Source organism: Mytilus trossulus, chromosome 3, assembly GCF_036588685.1.
Source record: "Mytilus trossulus isolate FHL-02 chromosome 3, PNRI_Mtr1.1.1.hap1, whole genome shotgun sequence".
NCBI classification, from domain to species: domain Eukaryota; kingdom Metazoa; phylum Mollusca; class Bivalvia; order Mytilida; family Mytilidae; genus Mytilus; species Mytilus trossulus.
The window spans coordinates 70,625,995-70,642,909 of NC_086375.1; the positions used below are offsets into that span (position 1 = coordinate 70,625,995).

At 34.1% G+C, this 16,915-nt stretch overlaps 1 protein-coding gene across 1 annotated transcript; it reads right to left on the reverse strand.

Annotated features, from left to right (window-relative positions):
* Window positions 1–755: 755 nt before the first annotated feature.
* Window positions 756–10,156, reverse strand: LOC134712282 (monocarboxylate transporter 12-like). Its single transcript, XM_063573681.1, has 6 exons — window positions 9,915–10,156; window positions 6,652–6,810; window positions 5,538–5,681; window positions 3,898–4,044; window positions 1,607–2,731; window positions 756–1,244 (listed from the first exon to the last, which is right to left on the reverse strand). Exons 2-6 carry the CDS (start codon window positions 6,800–6,802, stop codon window positions 1,126–1,128), a joined length of 1,686 nt encoding a protein of 561 aa, XP_063429751.1. The 5' UTR covers window positions 6,803–6,810; window positions 9,915–10,156; the 3' UTR covers window positions 756–1,125.
* Window positions 10,157–16,915: the final 6,759 nt, after the last annotated feature.

Below are 16,915 nucleotides of genomic sequence, written 5' to 3' on the forward strand. Positions count from 1 at the left end.
GATTAAGTTTTGGTGGTCAAGTCCATATCTGAGATACTATAAGCAATAGGTCTAGTATATTCGGCGTATGGAAGGACTGTAAGGTGTACATGTCCAACTGGCAGGTATCATCTGATCTTGACCTCATTTTCATGGTTCAGTGGTTATAGTTAAGTTTTTGTGTTTTGGTCTGTTTTTCTTATACTGTATGCAATAGGTCTTTTATATTTTGTGTATGGAATGGTTGTAAGGTGTACAGGTCTACCTGGCAGGTGTCATATGACCTTGACCTCATTTTCATGGTTCAGTGGTCATAGTTAAGTTTTTGAGTTTTGGCCTTTTTTTTACTAATACTATATGCAATAGGTCAACTATATTTGATGTATGGAAATATTTCATGATCTACATGTCAGTCTCACAGGTTTTATTTGACCTTGACCTCATTTTTTACAGTACATTGCTCAGTGTTAAGCTTTTGTGTTTTGGTCTGTTTTTCTTAAACTATAAGCAATAAGTAAATTTTATTTGTTGTATGGAAGAATTGTTAGCTGTACATGCCTACCTGGCATGATTCATCTGACCTTGACCTCATTTTCATGGTTCAAAGGTCAACGTTTAGTTTTCTTAGTTTATGTTAAGTTTATGTGACAGTTGTAATAAAGCTTTATTATTAGGACTATCAACATAATATCAATGATAAGAAAAGAAGGCGAGACATTTCAGTGTGTGCACTCTTGTTTTTATTGTTTTCTAAAAAATAAACGAGATTAAAGACGTTATCACAGAGATTTCTTTTGTCCTATAACACCCATCATGAATATAAGGACGTGTTCTCAGAGATTTATTTGGTCCTATAACACCCACACGAAAAGAAGGAACTTATCTCAGAAATTTCTGTGTCCTTTAAAACTACACATGAGATTAAAGAAGCTACAGTATCTCAGAGATTTCTGTTGTCCTATCAAATCCCACATGGAATTTAGGAAGTTATCTCAGAGATTTCTGTTGTCCTATCAAATCCCACATGAAATTTGGGAAGTTATCTCAGGGATTTCTGTTGTCCTATCAAATCCCACATGAGCTTTGGGAAGTTATCTCAGAGATTTATGTTGTTATTTAACTCCTAACATCAGATTAAGGAAGTTATCACAGAGATTTACGTTTAACAAGGAGACCAACAGTTAACACAACAACTGCAACGAATTCACATCCGGCCATAAAAAGAAACGATGTTATATATGTTCCGGTCACGTCTCTAAGGTACCCTGAAATAAAAATAAATAAAGCAACAATGAAGTTCACAGCTGTTGTCTTATTTCAGCTTTTCAAATGTTAACATTTGCAGGCAAAACGCAATTTATCTTTTCAGTGTTGCGGTATAGTATGGATAACTATACTTTTTGTATGTTTATTTCAAGTTCATTAAAAATTACTTTATGTTATTACTGAACTCTAAGACGGAGATTGCTTGGCCCTTTTGGTTTTATACCCAAAAACTTTTTATGGTGGCTTTCCAAACTTTTGTTCACTTAAAAACGGACAGTTTGTTTTCTTCAGAAAAACTTGTGCGCAAGGAATTCATACCTAGGAGTTTTTCTTTTACTAGAAGTACTCAAATATGACTTACCTATGAACGGAGCTGAACACCCTAAAGTCACACCTTGACCTAATACCAAAATTCCCATTGCCGACCTAAAATTATCTATTCCTAGAAAATCGGCCACAACTGATGGAGTCATAGCAAATATACCTCCAGCACAAAATCCAGCAATTACTGCAAGAAGCACAAAATGCCAGTATTCAGTGTATAGAGGCGATAGTGCCAAACAAACAGTTGTTATGGACAATGTTATTAAGATTGATTGGTGGTTTTTCAATATTTTTCTGTCTGTTATCACTCCATTCATTAATCTTCCAGTAAAATCACAAGCATTTACAATTGAGACGAGACTGGCTACTCTCTCTGGGCTGACACCATTGTCCTTTGCGAATGGAGCAATGAAAATGATTACATAAGCAGATCCAATGCTACCAAAACAATAAACGAATAAGAATACACACATAAACCAATGATGGAATACAGTACAATCAACAAAGAATTTCAATCTGTTCGAACAATTCAATGTGACATTACTTTCCACAGAATCACATGACTTGAATGTATCGACTCTCAGTTCCGAAAGAGACATGCTCACTACATCACTCTCTCCTAGTACACGTGTAATGCTGGAGTTTGAAATTTGATTAAGAAATTTATTAAATGATCCGGTATGTTCTGTCACTCCTAAATGTTGTGCCGAAACTGAATTAATATTCAGACCATTCACTTTATCAATCATTGGATAAGTTAAAGATTCACTGTAACTTCGTTCTCTATCATTATTTCCTAGTAATAGCTGATGTGATGTTTTGTCTGTGGAGTCTATAGTGGGTAATTGATAGAGTGAACTTGTTTTCTTTATATCATCATTTGTTTGATCTTCCATGAGGATTTCAACATCCTCCTGAGCTTTCAATCGTTTTGGTCTTAACAGTAAAGCAATAGCTACAACATTTAGTTGTATTCCTCCAGTTATCAAGGTGCCTCCTCGAAGTCCATATTCTTTTATAAGATACGTGTAAACTGGCGGGAAAACGAACCCACCAAAACTAAACCCAGCTACAACAACGGCTTGAGCTAGATTTCTCCTTTTAACAAAGTAAAGACTAATCAGATACAATAAAGGACCATGACAGAGAGAAAATGCAGCTCCTAAAAAAGAAAAACCAAAATATTAAAAACTTTAACATAACGTAAAAAAATTATTACAAATTAAATACATTATATATAATTAGGGGGATTCCTTGTTGTTACTAAAAGTGTAATACATTGAGGTATGATATTTAACATTAGAACTGATTGAAGATTGATAATTGTGTGGCATATGCAATAGTGGCGTGAATTTCTAATACTATTACCTAAAATGAAAAAAAGCTTCAAAATGAAATCATGTTAACATCATTTGGATAGCACACGTAATATCTATCGAACCCATGGCACATAAGTTGATAAGAAACAAGCTTGTTTTACATAAACCCGATTGACTAAAATCAACGAATAAGAACGGATCTCAAAATGTTTCATAAAAACTAGCAAAGACATATACAATAAAAAGTATAATCACAAAAATACTGAACTCAGAGGAAAATCAATTAGGAAAGTCCATAATCACATGGCAAAATCAAATAACAAAACGAATCAAAAACGAATGGACAAGAACTGTCATATTCCTGACTTGGTACAGGCATTTTCAAATGTAGAAAATGGTGGATTAAACCTGGTTCTATAGCGCTAACCCTCTCACTTTAATAACAGTATCATCAAATTCCGTTATATTTACATGATGCGTTAAATAAACAGTCAAATTTTGGGGTAAATTTACCATTAACATAATGTCAATGTAATCATATTTGAAATGAATGTAATAAAGACCTTCATATACATACGGTTGCACAATTGGGTGGGCAATGTGCAAAGAAAATGTTACCGCAATCCTGTTCCACTTATATCGTAGCTACGATAAACTTGCTTCGAAGAATCTGTACGCTTTCATGTCACACAATGATACATGAAAACCGTTATGTTACCACGAATTTTGAATAATCTTAACACATTGTCGTTTATGAAACAATTGTTCATTCTTTGCTTTTCTGAAGATATTGTTTGATAATAACGGTATTGTGCCAAAAAAGCGTTCATTTTATTTTTGGATTTTTCAACTATTTTTTTTTTGGGGGGGGGAGGTGGTTATAGAAAGCTAACTTGGACATAGTATTTCATTAAAAGATACTCTATGCAAATGTTAACTTTAAAAGCTTTTAGTATTTTAACTGACTGCTTAACAGTAACACTTATAACAGCCAATTGCCAATTCGTACCAATCATAACACCATTTGTTATTATGAGGATATGGACTGTTTCAATAAAACTGCAGGATATGAAAGCAGCACTTGCCATTAGCCCAGTGACTATGCAAAACTGTTTGGTAGTAAAGTATCTCAATCCAATAGTCAGGACTGGAAGAGCTATAAATAGAAAACATATAATACATGGTTCTGTAGCACAACACATAGTAATTGAAGTTTAAACTTGGTTTCCAGAAATTGTAATATTTATGTTCAATAGTCCTGGTGATTTCTGAGAGGGAGATTTTTGGAACAGTTTACAGACGGGCTGACGGATTGATGACAATAGTCCTGGTGATTTCTGAGAGGAAGTTTTTCGCAACAGACTACAGACGGGCGGACGGATTGACAACAATAGTCCTTGTGATTTCTGAGAGGAAGTTTTTTGACACAGTAAATACACACAGGCAGACTGATTGATGACAATAGCCCTGGTTATTTCTGAGAGGATTTTTTTCGGAACAGTTTACAGACGGCCAGACGGATTCACGACAATAATCCTGGTGATTTCAATGGGGACGATTTTTGAAAACAGCTTAAAGACGCTTGATTTCTGAAAGGGATTTTTCGGAATAATTTACAGACGGGCTGACGGATTGACGACAATAGTTTATGTGATTTCCAAAAGGAAGATTTTTGGAACAGTTTACAGACTGGCGAACGGATTGACGACAGTAGTCCTGAGATGAAGCTTTTCGGAACATTTTACAGGTTGCACTTTGTAGATACAGCTGTTTTTCAAAACACGCCTGTTTTGGGGAGATCTTGAATATTCATAGAAAATTAATTTTGTTTACAATTTTACATAATGGTTCCCAGTTATGCTCTCTGTGTTCCATCTCACAGAGACATTACTTGGGAATGTTACCAGTAAATAAACATGTGCACATTATTTACATTGAAATCTGTGATAACCTTTCATTCGAGGTAGGGATAGTTAGTACTAAAATTAGTGTTTGTTTAAACTCTGAGAAGTTCATGGTATATAAACGTTGAAAATATGCCGCACAGCCCTATATTTTGACCTTTGAAACAAATTGTGGTGCATATGAACTTTCAATTCTAGGATAAGATTTTTTTCAAAATTTCATAGTAAAAGTGGTACAGTTTTCTAGTCGTAAAAGGAGTTCTGACACGGCCTTATTTTAAAGTGCCAGTCTTTGTAAGAATCAGGCAATTTAGGTAAAAATCAAAACATGGTCAGAAAAAACCCACCGAGCTAATCATTCTATTTAATACTGACCATCATTCTGAGTTAAAAATAATTGGTCTTTCGTTTGCGTGTGTCTGGTAATATCAAATAACTTGGTTAGAAAATTGGTTAGAATGATAGCAAATTACAGAGTTATCTCCCCTTATTCGTTAATTTCTAATGCATTTCAACCAAATTGTGTCTTCTATCACCAGAACAGAAAACGGAAATGAATGTTATTTTTGTGCATAACTACATTTTATGAACTGAAATCAATGTCAAATTGGGTGGGTTTTTTTGGTCATGTTTTCACCACTGCCTGATTCTTAGGTACAAAAAATGAACGAAAAACAAATATGTAACACATAAACAAACGACAACTTTTGAAGTCTTCATCATATAACACACCATTGATACTTACTAAAAAGGCTATATGTACCCTGTAGTACACCAGGTATGACGGCAGTGATAGAAGAACTAGCACCAAACTCATCTATAAAACCATTGAAGAACACACCAAATCCTTTCATTGTAGATCCAAATACACAAAACAGGACTGTTGATCCTTATATAAAACAAAGAAAAGAAAGTTTGTATGCAAGCTTAGTACTTTTAGATACTTTGTTTATTGCTAAACGATAAAAAACTAGTAGAAAATGTTGGTATGTGCGTTTTAGCTGTCTTAGCCATAAATGAATGTAAATGTTGTCTAACCATTATATATTGTGTTAATGTTGTCTTAACCATATATTAGGTGTGTATGCTGTCTTAGTCATATATATATATTTACGGTGTTTATACGGTTTTAATCATATTTAAGGTATTTATCCCGTCTTATTATGTATTATGTTGTTTTAGACATATGTAAGGCGTATATATTGTCTAAACCTCATAAACGGTGTTTATGATGTCTTATTAAAAAATAGTGTGTATGTTTATGCTGTCTTAGCCATATGAGATGTTCTTGTTGTCTACTCTTAGTCCAACATATGTTTTGTATACTGTATTAGCCATTATGAACCACACATGAGATGTTCAGGCTTAGTCATAAATAAATATGTGGTGTGTCTGTTGTATTTAAGGTCATAGCCGTATATTATGTGTTTATGTTTTCCTAGACGGTATTTTTGTTATGTTACCTTTGGCAACAAATAAGGTGTTTAAGCTATTTTTTACCAAAGATGAGGGTTTAGATGTCTTGAAATTAAGATGCTTACATTGCAACTTTGGATATCTTTAGTCAGAGGTCACATTTTTATCCCAACTTCACAAACTTTGTGTGTAGTTTTTATGTAATCACCCAGTTTTCTCAGTCATCGCTTAAAAAATTCGCATCGATTAAGCGATGATTTTTTTTTAAAGATTTATAATTTATTTTTTTCATATTTAAAACTGTAAGTGTTGTTTTGTTTACATATTTTTAATACTTTCTGTGTCATTTGGTGTTTTGTTGAGAGTTGCCTCATTGGCAAAAATACCACATCTTCTGTTTTATATTGCTATTATATATAGAAAAAAACCCGACTGATATTTACCTGCTAAGACGACCCAGGCCCATCCACCGTCAACATTTCTATCGTCATGTGAATCTGAACCAAGGTTATCCCCTGTATCGGTTTCGGCTTCAGAACCTTCAGTATATGAATCGTTTTCATATTGGTTCACTGTTTTTTCACATACTGTCATGACGCCCTCTGCATGAAATACATTCATATGATAGAAAATCAAAAATGCTTTTAAACACATATGCTAAATTTATTACAACAATGATTTGTTTTACTTTCTATAACTTTATAACCTGGACAGTCTATTGTAATAGCTTTGTGTGTAAACACTATGTTAAGGATGTACTTAGGTGATCTATGGTAAAATTAAATAAATGAAGAATTCAAAATAGACACTTTAAATGGAAGACATAGAGTATTAGTTAAGTGCGCAAATTGGCAGAACTATGTAATAAATGATTTTATACGGCAAACATAAAAACAATTAGTTGTGTTTATTTCCCAAATATAGTAACACAGCTATATTTAAATGCAATGTCAATTTCATCATGGATATACCCACAATCAGGGGTTCTTTAAAGGATAACAAAAAAGTTTGAAATAAATAGCTATCAATGTATCAACTTTAGTTGCAGTATGAAAACAATATTAGGTCAAACTCAGAAAAATATAAAAGTAGAACCGCGCCCTTCCCAAGTTTCTCAGCCTCATACCAATAAGTTTATATTTTTCTTACATTTACTTATATTGTATTACGTATACTATATATTATATTCACATTTATTTCACTTCAATTTCACTGCTCGTGTTATATCCATATTTTAAAAGTTAAGGCTTACAATAACATCGATCAAGGCGTAGTTAAACATATTTACGAATACCTCTTGTAATGTGCATTTTATCTGCATCTGTAATCTAAATAACATTTGCACTAAACGGAAAAAAGTTTTACATTTTAATTTTCGATAAGTCAAGCGTTCCGAAACACGTTTTCATTTTTATTAATTGAAAGACTTTTATAGAGTGTACAAGAAAACAATCGTATTTTTATTAACATATGTTATAACAAAGCTTATAAATTTAATCGAATGAATAAATCAGAATACGAACTTTGTTTCACTTTATTCTTACAATAAGTCAAATAAAATAAATCAATTTTCAAATTAAAAAAAAATGTTAAGTGCAAAAACAAATCCAAAAGATTATCTTCCATTTTAACATTTAAAAGTGAGAATGGAAACGGGGAATGTGTCAAAGAGACAGTAGCTGCCTCTGTTTGCGAGAAACTGCTGAAGACCCATTGGTGGCCTTCGGTTGTTATCTGTCCTTTGGCCGGGCTGTTGTCTCTTTGACACATTCCCCATTTTCATTCTCGATTTAACCATTAAATGGAAATAAAGAGGTCAAGTGATGGATTTAGTCAATTTCGTTATTTTTGTGCTATTAAAAATGTTGTAATAATTTTTTCATTTTTCTTTTTCAGCCTGTCTATTTAAGTTGTCAGGAAACTCTTCATGTAAAGCCCCGGTCACAACAGATCGTACGATTTTTTGTTGTGGAAGATCTATTAAACAGTTGTCTAGGCACTGTCGTGTAAAATGTCAAAAAATTATTTTGAGTGGTCAAATCAGCTACGACATGTCCACGATGATTCCACGATGGGTACACGACAGAAAAAAATGCAGTTGTACTGTCGTGGGCTTGTCGCAAGTATGTCGAGCGACAATCTTGAGTTGTTTTGGACCATTTTTCAGGTTTTTATGTCATGGGATGCGCATGTTACTGTCGTGTCACTTTCGTACGACTGTCGCACAACAATCGTGGGTCAATCGCGCGTTTGACTCCGAACTATTATTATGTAAAGAAGGCCCGATGTACTGGGTTAGTGATGCGAGGGGTGACTCTCAGCAAAAACTCTTGAAACATGCCAGGCTCCATCCGCATGAAATTTAACTACTTCACCGGCATATTCCCGCGACAACCCTACTATTCTGGATCATTCTGCCCAAACATCAGTTGCAGTTAGATCCATGGCATAATCCGCCAACGTCGGGCTTTTCGCTGGTTACTATGCTACTCACGGGCTCGAATCAACACTAACAGGACCATATTTTGCTCTTGTTTTATTCCGGCAAGGCGCCTTTTTAGCTGGACCGAGTGTAATCGTTCTGGTGGAATAATTATCAGGAGTGTCTTGCGACAATCGTGTGATTGTCTTACGACCGTCGTGTGACAGTCGTACGATTATTATTATTTTTATTAGAATGGTTTATGGTGGTACCACCGACAATGCGTTTATCTCACACCAGTCCAACGACTGTGGTTAGACACTCTCACGACAGCCACAAGACAGTGACACGAGAAAAAAATCGTAGAGCAAAAAAGGTACATGTCCAATTTTCGTCCCACGACACACGATAGCGCCACGATGATCAAAATATCGTGAGACGACGATCACAGATGATCCGCGATTTGACAAAATTTCATGTCGTGGAGCTGCATAGATGTGTCTTGGGTTCGTTGTGACCAGGGCTTAAGGGCAATAACCGGAAAATAAAGGTCGTCTTACGTTTTAATTGCTGTAAAATTTTCTCGGACTGTTATGGTTTTCAAAATATAAGCCAGAAAAGCTCAAATGATTTTGACTTCAATATTTATAAAAAATAAATAAAAAAACAGCTAACGCACAACGATGCCAATTTCGATTGAAAACCAAAGAAAAAAGATTTGGGAACACCATCGCCTTTCTGAAGTTTTTATAATGTAGTAACTTAGTCAAGAATTATAGTTCAATTTTATTCAAATCTCAAAAAATCCATAAAGATATGAATCAGGGTAAAATTCTAAATCTAAAGGAATCGAATGAACTCAAAAAACGAGCAAAACCGAGTGCAGTGTTATTTGCTATATGCATCCATTAACATGCAATATTGATTTTTTAAAAAAGACAACGTGTTGTTATGTCACAGTTGTCACTATACTATACTGTTTTCAAGTGCAAACGCACTTGTAATCTGCATAGATATCGTTGTCTGGTATGTAAGATAATAATAATTCAATTCATTCATAAAAATACGTTTTACATCAAAATTCTGAGATCTTATATTGTTCTGTCCTCTTTGTATACACCACCATCCCCAGTGATGAAAGCAATATATGCAGTGTTGGTTTATATTTAACTTTGGAAACATCGTTACAAATATAATTTACAGATAGAATAACAATTGAACACTGAAAAAAAAAAGAAATTCTGAAATATATATCTATCTCTACAAGCTTATATAAATACTTACAGGTGAAAATATCATAAAATAATACAGGAAATCCTCTTGTTATCCTTGGCCTTATATAAAATATACGACATAAGTGCAACATGTAAAATTGCCTATGAACGACAAGATAACTATGTTGACATATTTAAAGTTCAAAGTTCCAGAAGTATGTTGACAACCGAGGATGATCTTTAATCATGCATGATCCATGCACATTGTTAAGGAACGACGAGCTAGCAGAATGCACAAGGTCATTACGTAACACGATGCCGATTATTTCATCTGGAATCTACACTCACCTGATTTAATATAGACCACATAGAAAACAAAATGAAGTTAAGAGGAAACAAAGGGACAATAAGAAAAAGTTATAACTGGGGGATGATCGATTGATCGTGTGAACCTAATGTTAGATGCCAAATATTCAAACTTATCGGTCGTCCCACTGTCTATATCACTCTGTTCAGCTCTTAATATTATTTCGTATCATGTCTTTGTGACGTCAAATACGTTGACCCGGCCTTAATAACTTTGACCCGGAAATATCAGCGACGTCATAATGTTTAAACCGACGTTAATAACTTTGACCCGAACTTATCAAGTCATCTTTTGTGTGCTGGTAAAACAAAGAAAACACTTCTGAAACACCAAAATATAGCCCGATAAATCGATTATCAGATTATCTGCATATTGATATTGTAAAATATCAGCTGCTTGACATGATATGAAGGCTTTTTGATCTCGTTCGCTACGCTCACTCGACAAAAAGCTTCATATCATGTCTCGCAGCTGATATTTTACGATATCAACATGCAGATAACCTGATAATCGGTACATATTCAGGAAAATTACTTTATAATAATGAATTTGTTAATGTCTATGTCATTTTGGTCTTTTGTGGATAGTTGTCTCATTGGCAATCATACAACATCTTTTTTATTAGGTCTTTCCACCTTTCCGGTGGAAAAGACCTATTGATTTCGTTCTGACTATTTATTTTTTCTTCCGCCAAATTTTTTTCTTGCGTAGTATTGTTGTTTCACAAAATGTCGTTTAGATTTTTGGAATATGATATCGTAAAGTGTATGCGCTTTAAAAACTGACAACTGCGTAACCAAATACTTTACGTTGTAAGAGTTACCTCCCCAAACACTGTTTTTCTTGTGGCCACTACTCCTCCGTAACCGTAAAAGATTACGACAAATTTGTTTTACCAATTTGCTCATTACGTCTTCAGGATTAGAATCTTAACTTGACCGAAGCTATCCGGAGACTCCATATGAGAGTTATTTCCCCTTTTGCATATGAGATAAGTTATATGCATATGAACTCATTAACCTTTAGTTGTATAAACCTAGAACCGCTTTATTTGGTGCCCTTGGTCCCAACTTAAAAAATGAGGTCAAGGTCAAAGGTCAAGGTCATGATCTAAATTTTTACATTCACTTCAAACTGCTTTTTCTTTGAAAAAAGTTAGGGGTAAATTTGAAAACAATGTGAGCAAAATGTAAGTCGCCACATTATTTATGTCGTGAAATTTAATCGAAAGCATATGCGTAGTATTTTGGGTGTTTTTATGCTACTGAAATTGGAAAATCAACGAATTGACTAATTTTAGCTCCAAACTTTACAGCTCTCATGATGCGTACATGCAATTTATCTTTGTAAATCATACAATGTCCACACACAACTACCCATCTGCACCCCCCCCCCCTTTTTTTTAGGAATCCCATTTCTATTCTATTATAAAAATGCTAATCCAATTTTTTTTATGAATAAATTTCTTTCTGAAATGCAAATCTATTCCTGCAAAATGAAATATCTGCTCCATATCATGTACATGTATTTCTGAAAATTAATCGATAAGATTTTTGTTAAAGTACTATATTACACCAGAATTATTTTTGTGTGCATGCAATGAATGAGTCGACCAGTGGTCAGCGGTCAGTGATTGGACAATAGTCTACCTGTAAAATAAATCGAGAAAATATATTTTCCGTTAGCAGTATAAATCACGTGCAGTCTTAAGGTTCCGCTAAAGTCAAAATTTAGGACACTTCATAAACATCTAAACTTTGCCTGTATTTTTCAACCTATAATGAATAAAGTCATAATCTAAGAAAACATATGTTCATTTAAATACACTTTACATATACACACTGTATAAATTGTAAATAAACTTGAAATTGTTATGTTGTGGCCAAACCGGTTCTTGGGTGAACACTAAATTTTCAAAAAAATCTGGAGGCCTGCAAGACGACTTAATTTGCTTAAAATTGGTATGGACGAATACTGTTACATGTAATGCAGGGCAAGCTCATGTTAATTTTTTATAAAATGTATTGATTTTCGAGTTTCAGTTAATTTCATGTATCTAAGTGAACGAATATCGAAGGTACAATACAGAAATTGGACTAATATACCATTAAAATATGTGTATGTGACAAATCATCACGAGCTTGCCCTGCATTACATGTAACAGTATTCGTCCATACCAATTTTACGCAAATTAAGTCATCTGGCAGGTCTACAGATTTTTTGGAAAATTTAGTGTCCACCCCAAGAACCGGTTTGGCCACAACATAACAATTTCAAGTTTATTTACAATTTACACAGTGTGTATATGTAAAGTATGTTTAAATGAACATATGTTCTCATAGTTTATGACTTTATTCATTATAGGTTGAAAAATACAGGCAAAGTTTAGATGTTTATGAAGTGTCCTATATTTTGACTTTAGTGGAACCTTAACGTTCCAATCTGGACTGAGAAATTAAAATCAATGACGTAGAAATCAATCCAAAGATCGTAAATAGAAGTAAAATCCTAGATTCAAACTTCTAATCATGTATTAAAAATAAAAAATCTGTGTTCCCGTTGATACGTGAACGAAAAAAGCATGCACGATCCGACATCAATGACCTGTAAGTGAAAGAAAATTAAATCCGTTTGCACATTCTTTATACATAGTTGTAATCAGGACGACGTCTCTCTCTGTAAAGGATTATAATATATAAAAATCATTTTTGACTATATCAGCTTGGTGACGTCACAATCACTGCATACGGTACTATTTAAAACCATGCAAGTCAGGTACGATTTCCTTTAAATACAAAATTGAATACAATGAACACACAAGAAGATCAAGTAAATACACATTCTGGAAAGCCCATTGCAAAAAAAAAACCTTTTATAAAGGAAGATGCAATGATTTTTTTTTGTAGGCGTGTAATATATCCTTGCATGTTCCTACAAAACGTCATTATTTTAATAGAACTAAAATGTTTCACAGATCCGTTTTCGCGTGTTCCTAGAGGTTTGGTTTCGTGTGTTTAAAAACTGACACTAGGCTCTCAATGTCGTTTTCACGTGTTCCTACAGGCTAGGTCTCTAGTGTTTAAACTTGGGCAAAAGGCTCTCAATGCCTATTTTACGTGTTCCTAAAGGTTTGGTCTCAAGTGTTTAAACACGGAGACTAGGCTCTCAATGCCGTTTTCAAGTGTTCCTAGAGGCTAGGTCTCAAGTGTTTAAATATGGGCACCAGGCTCTGAATGCCTATTTTACGTGTTCCAAGAGGCTTGGTCTCTAGTGTTTAAACACGGGCACCAGGCTCTCAATGCCTATTTTACGTGTTCCTAAAGGTTTGGTCTCAAGTGTTTAAACACGGAGACTAGGCTCTCAATGCCGTTTTCAAGTGTTCCTAGAGGCTAGGTCTCAAGTGTTTAAATATGGGCACCAGGCTCTGAATGCCTATTTTACGTGTTCCAAGAAGCTGGGTCTCTAGTGTTTAAACACGGGCACCAGGCTACCAATGCCTATTTTACGTGTTCCTAGAGGCTGGGTCTCTAGTGTTTAAACACGGAGACTAGGCTCCCAATGCCATTTTACGTGTTCCTAGAGGCTAGGTCTCAAGTGTTTAAACACGGGCACCAGGCTCTCAATGCCTATTTTACGTGTTCTTTGAGGCTAGGTCTCAAGTGTTTAAACACGGAGACTAGGCTCTCACTGCCGTTTTCATGTGTCCCTAGAGGCTACGTCTCAAGTGTTTAAACACTTGAACTACGCTATCAATTCCTTTACGTGTTCCGTGAGGCTATAAAACTATCTCTCCGGCTATCTATCAATCAATCAATTAATCAATTAATCAATCAATCAATCAATCAATCAATCAATCAATCAATCAATCAATCAATCAATCAATCAATCAATCAAGCAACCAAGCAACCAACCAACCAACCAACCAACCAACCAACCAACCAATTAAACAATCAATATATAAATCAATAAAAATCGACCAATCATGTTTCAGAGTGGAAAGACCGTAACAATTGTTTTTAAAACAATTGATTTATATTATATATATTATCCTGTTTCCACTAGACCGGTATATTGTGCACTATAATGTCCTTAATAATAGTTATATCATTCAACAGTTTTAAATATATTTATGTCACTCGACGAGCAGGCAATTTTCTGACTGCACAGCCAAATTATTAAATCGCTCTTGCTTGTAATTATGATTATGTTGTAACCAAACCTACACCAAGCATATTACGACACAAATGAGGCGGGTTCTTACGAAATAGATATAAAACCTAAAGACGGGATCCAACTTTAAACACATTCATAATTTAGTTTTTTTAAACTTGTTTACACTTAGTAGTTGGAAATAAACAATAGTCTATTCTAATAAATCATTGGCTGAGGTAGCATAATGGTAAGTTCCCGACTTTACACAAGACGCCCATAATTTCCAGTGACAGATACAATTATTCGTGCTATTCACGTAATTTTTAGAAATTTGACCTTGAAATCAGAACTGTGCACACTGAAATATGACCAGAGACAAAGTCCCAGTGTAAAGTGAAAACAATAAAAAAAAAAACCTGTATAAAAGCATTGTTTATTAAAGAAAATCACAAAAATACTGAACTTAGAGGAAAATCAATTCGGAAAGTCCATAATCGCATGACAAAATCAAATAACAGAACGCATAAAAAACGAACGGACATGAACTGTCATATTCCTGACTTGGTACAGGCATTTTCAAATGTAGAAAATGGTGGATTAAACCTGGTTCTATAGCGCTAATCCTCTCACTTTATTGACAGTCTCATCAAATTCCGTTATATTTACATTGATGCGTTGAATAAACAGATACAATAAATCAAAAAAGTCTAAATATGGATACATCAGTCATCATCGTATAACAATTTAAAAGGAACCACTTAACAGAACACAAACACATCTACTTTCTACGAACACATTGATTGATATGAGTGTCTGACGTCAGAATTTTTTTATACGTCACATAAATTTTTCGTTCAATGTGCATACAAACAATTTTAAAAGTCATATTCCTGACTTGGTACAGGCATTTTCAAATGTAGAAAATAGTGGATTAAACCTGGTTCTATAGCGCTAACCCTCTCACTTTATTGACAGTCTCATCAAATTCCGTTATATTTACATTGATGCGTTGAATAAACAGACACAATAAATTAAAAAAGTCTAAATATGGGTACATCAGTCATCATCGTATAACAATTTAAAAGGAACAACTTAACAGAACACAAACACATCTACTTTCTACGAACACATTGATTGATTTGAGTGTCTGACGTCAGAAATTTTTTATACGTCACATAAATTTTTCGTTCAATGTGCATACAAACAATTTTAAAAGTCATATTCCTGACTTGGTACAGGCATTTTCAAATGTAGAAAATAGTGGATTAAACCTGGTTCTATAGCGCTAACCCTCTCACTTTATTGACAGTCTCATCAAATTCCGTTCCACTACGCGATTGAATGATTTTGACGTTTATGGTTCAACGTATATAGTAATTCATAATAGACATATATCATAATGACATATAATAGACCAATATCATACTGACGGGATCTTTTAAAGTACAGAGTCACGTTATAAGAACAAAAGAAATACAAAAAGTCGAATGTACAAAACAAACCACCAAAAAAATGAAAGCCAATACAAACACATTGACGAGATGTATAAGTACCGACCCACGTCAAACGGATATCACATAAAACCATTCAACAGTAAAAGTAATATTAATAATAGAACAAAGACAAATGAAAGAACAATAAAACATGTTGTTAAGATGATAAACAACATCAGTACGAAGAATCTATACATCAAAACCATCGTGTATTATTTGAGAAGTTGATACGGAATATTTATCAACAATGTCTTGGTACATTAAATGGCTTAAAAAATCATAAGCAAACAACCTTGACTAAAAAATGTAACTTACATAACTTTAAAAAGTCATAAAAATATCATACATTGGAACAATATCAAAACATATTTGATTGTCGAACATGGTCGTTCTTAAACAGTTGATCTTGGTTCATTATAAACATTTGAGTGTTTGCAAAAATAAGACCTGTTGAATCGTCTCAGTTGTCGGTATCCATTGTAACCAACTGCAATACGATCTTCGTCTGAATTACTGTGACTGTCTGTTTGTGGTTTGAATTTGCATATTTGTAAATTCGTTCTATTTTCGACGTGAGGTTGACTAGATTTATCAATCGTTTCAATGAGGTAAACATGACGGTCTGAGTCTATACACTTTATGACTTGAAACTGTACGGAATTCTACTTGTCCTGAATCTTACTTCGGCCTTGTACTCTATTACGAATAAGTACTCGAGTACAAACTCCAATTTTATGTTCGGACGCTTTGCTTTCTCTCGTAAAGCAACTTATTTCCTTAAGTGTTTTCCTGAGATAAAACGGAGAAAACCATATAGATGCATGAACTGTTGAGTTGTATGTGAAAATCAATTGTTGTTTCTGTTTTGGTGTTAGGGTTGGAAGTAGGTCATGTAAAGTCCTTGTAAATCTTTCGCACTTTACCTTGTGGATGATAAGGAGTGGTTCTGCTCTTTTTGAATATTGCAAAGCTCTCTTATAAGTAAGTTCCTCACCAGATCAGAATGGGTACTTTCAGGTATTCCATAACTCACAAACCATTAAGAAACTAGTGTTTTGG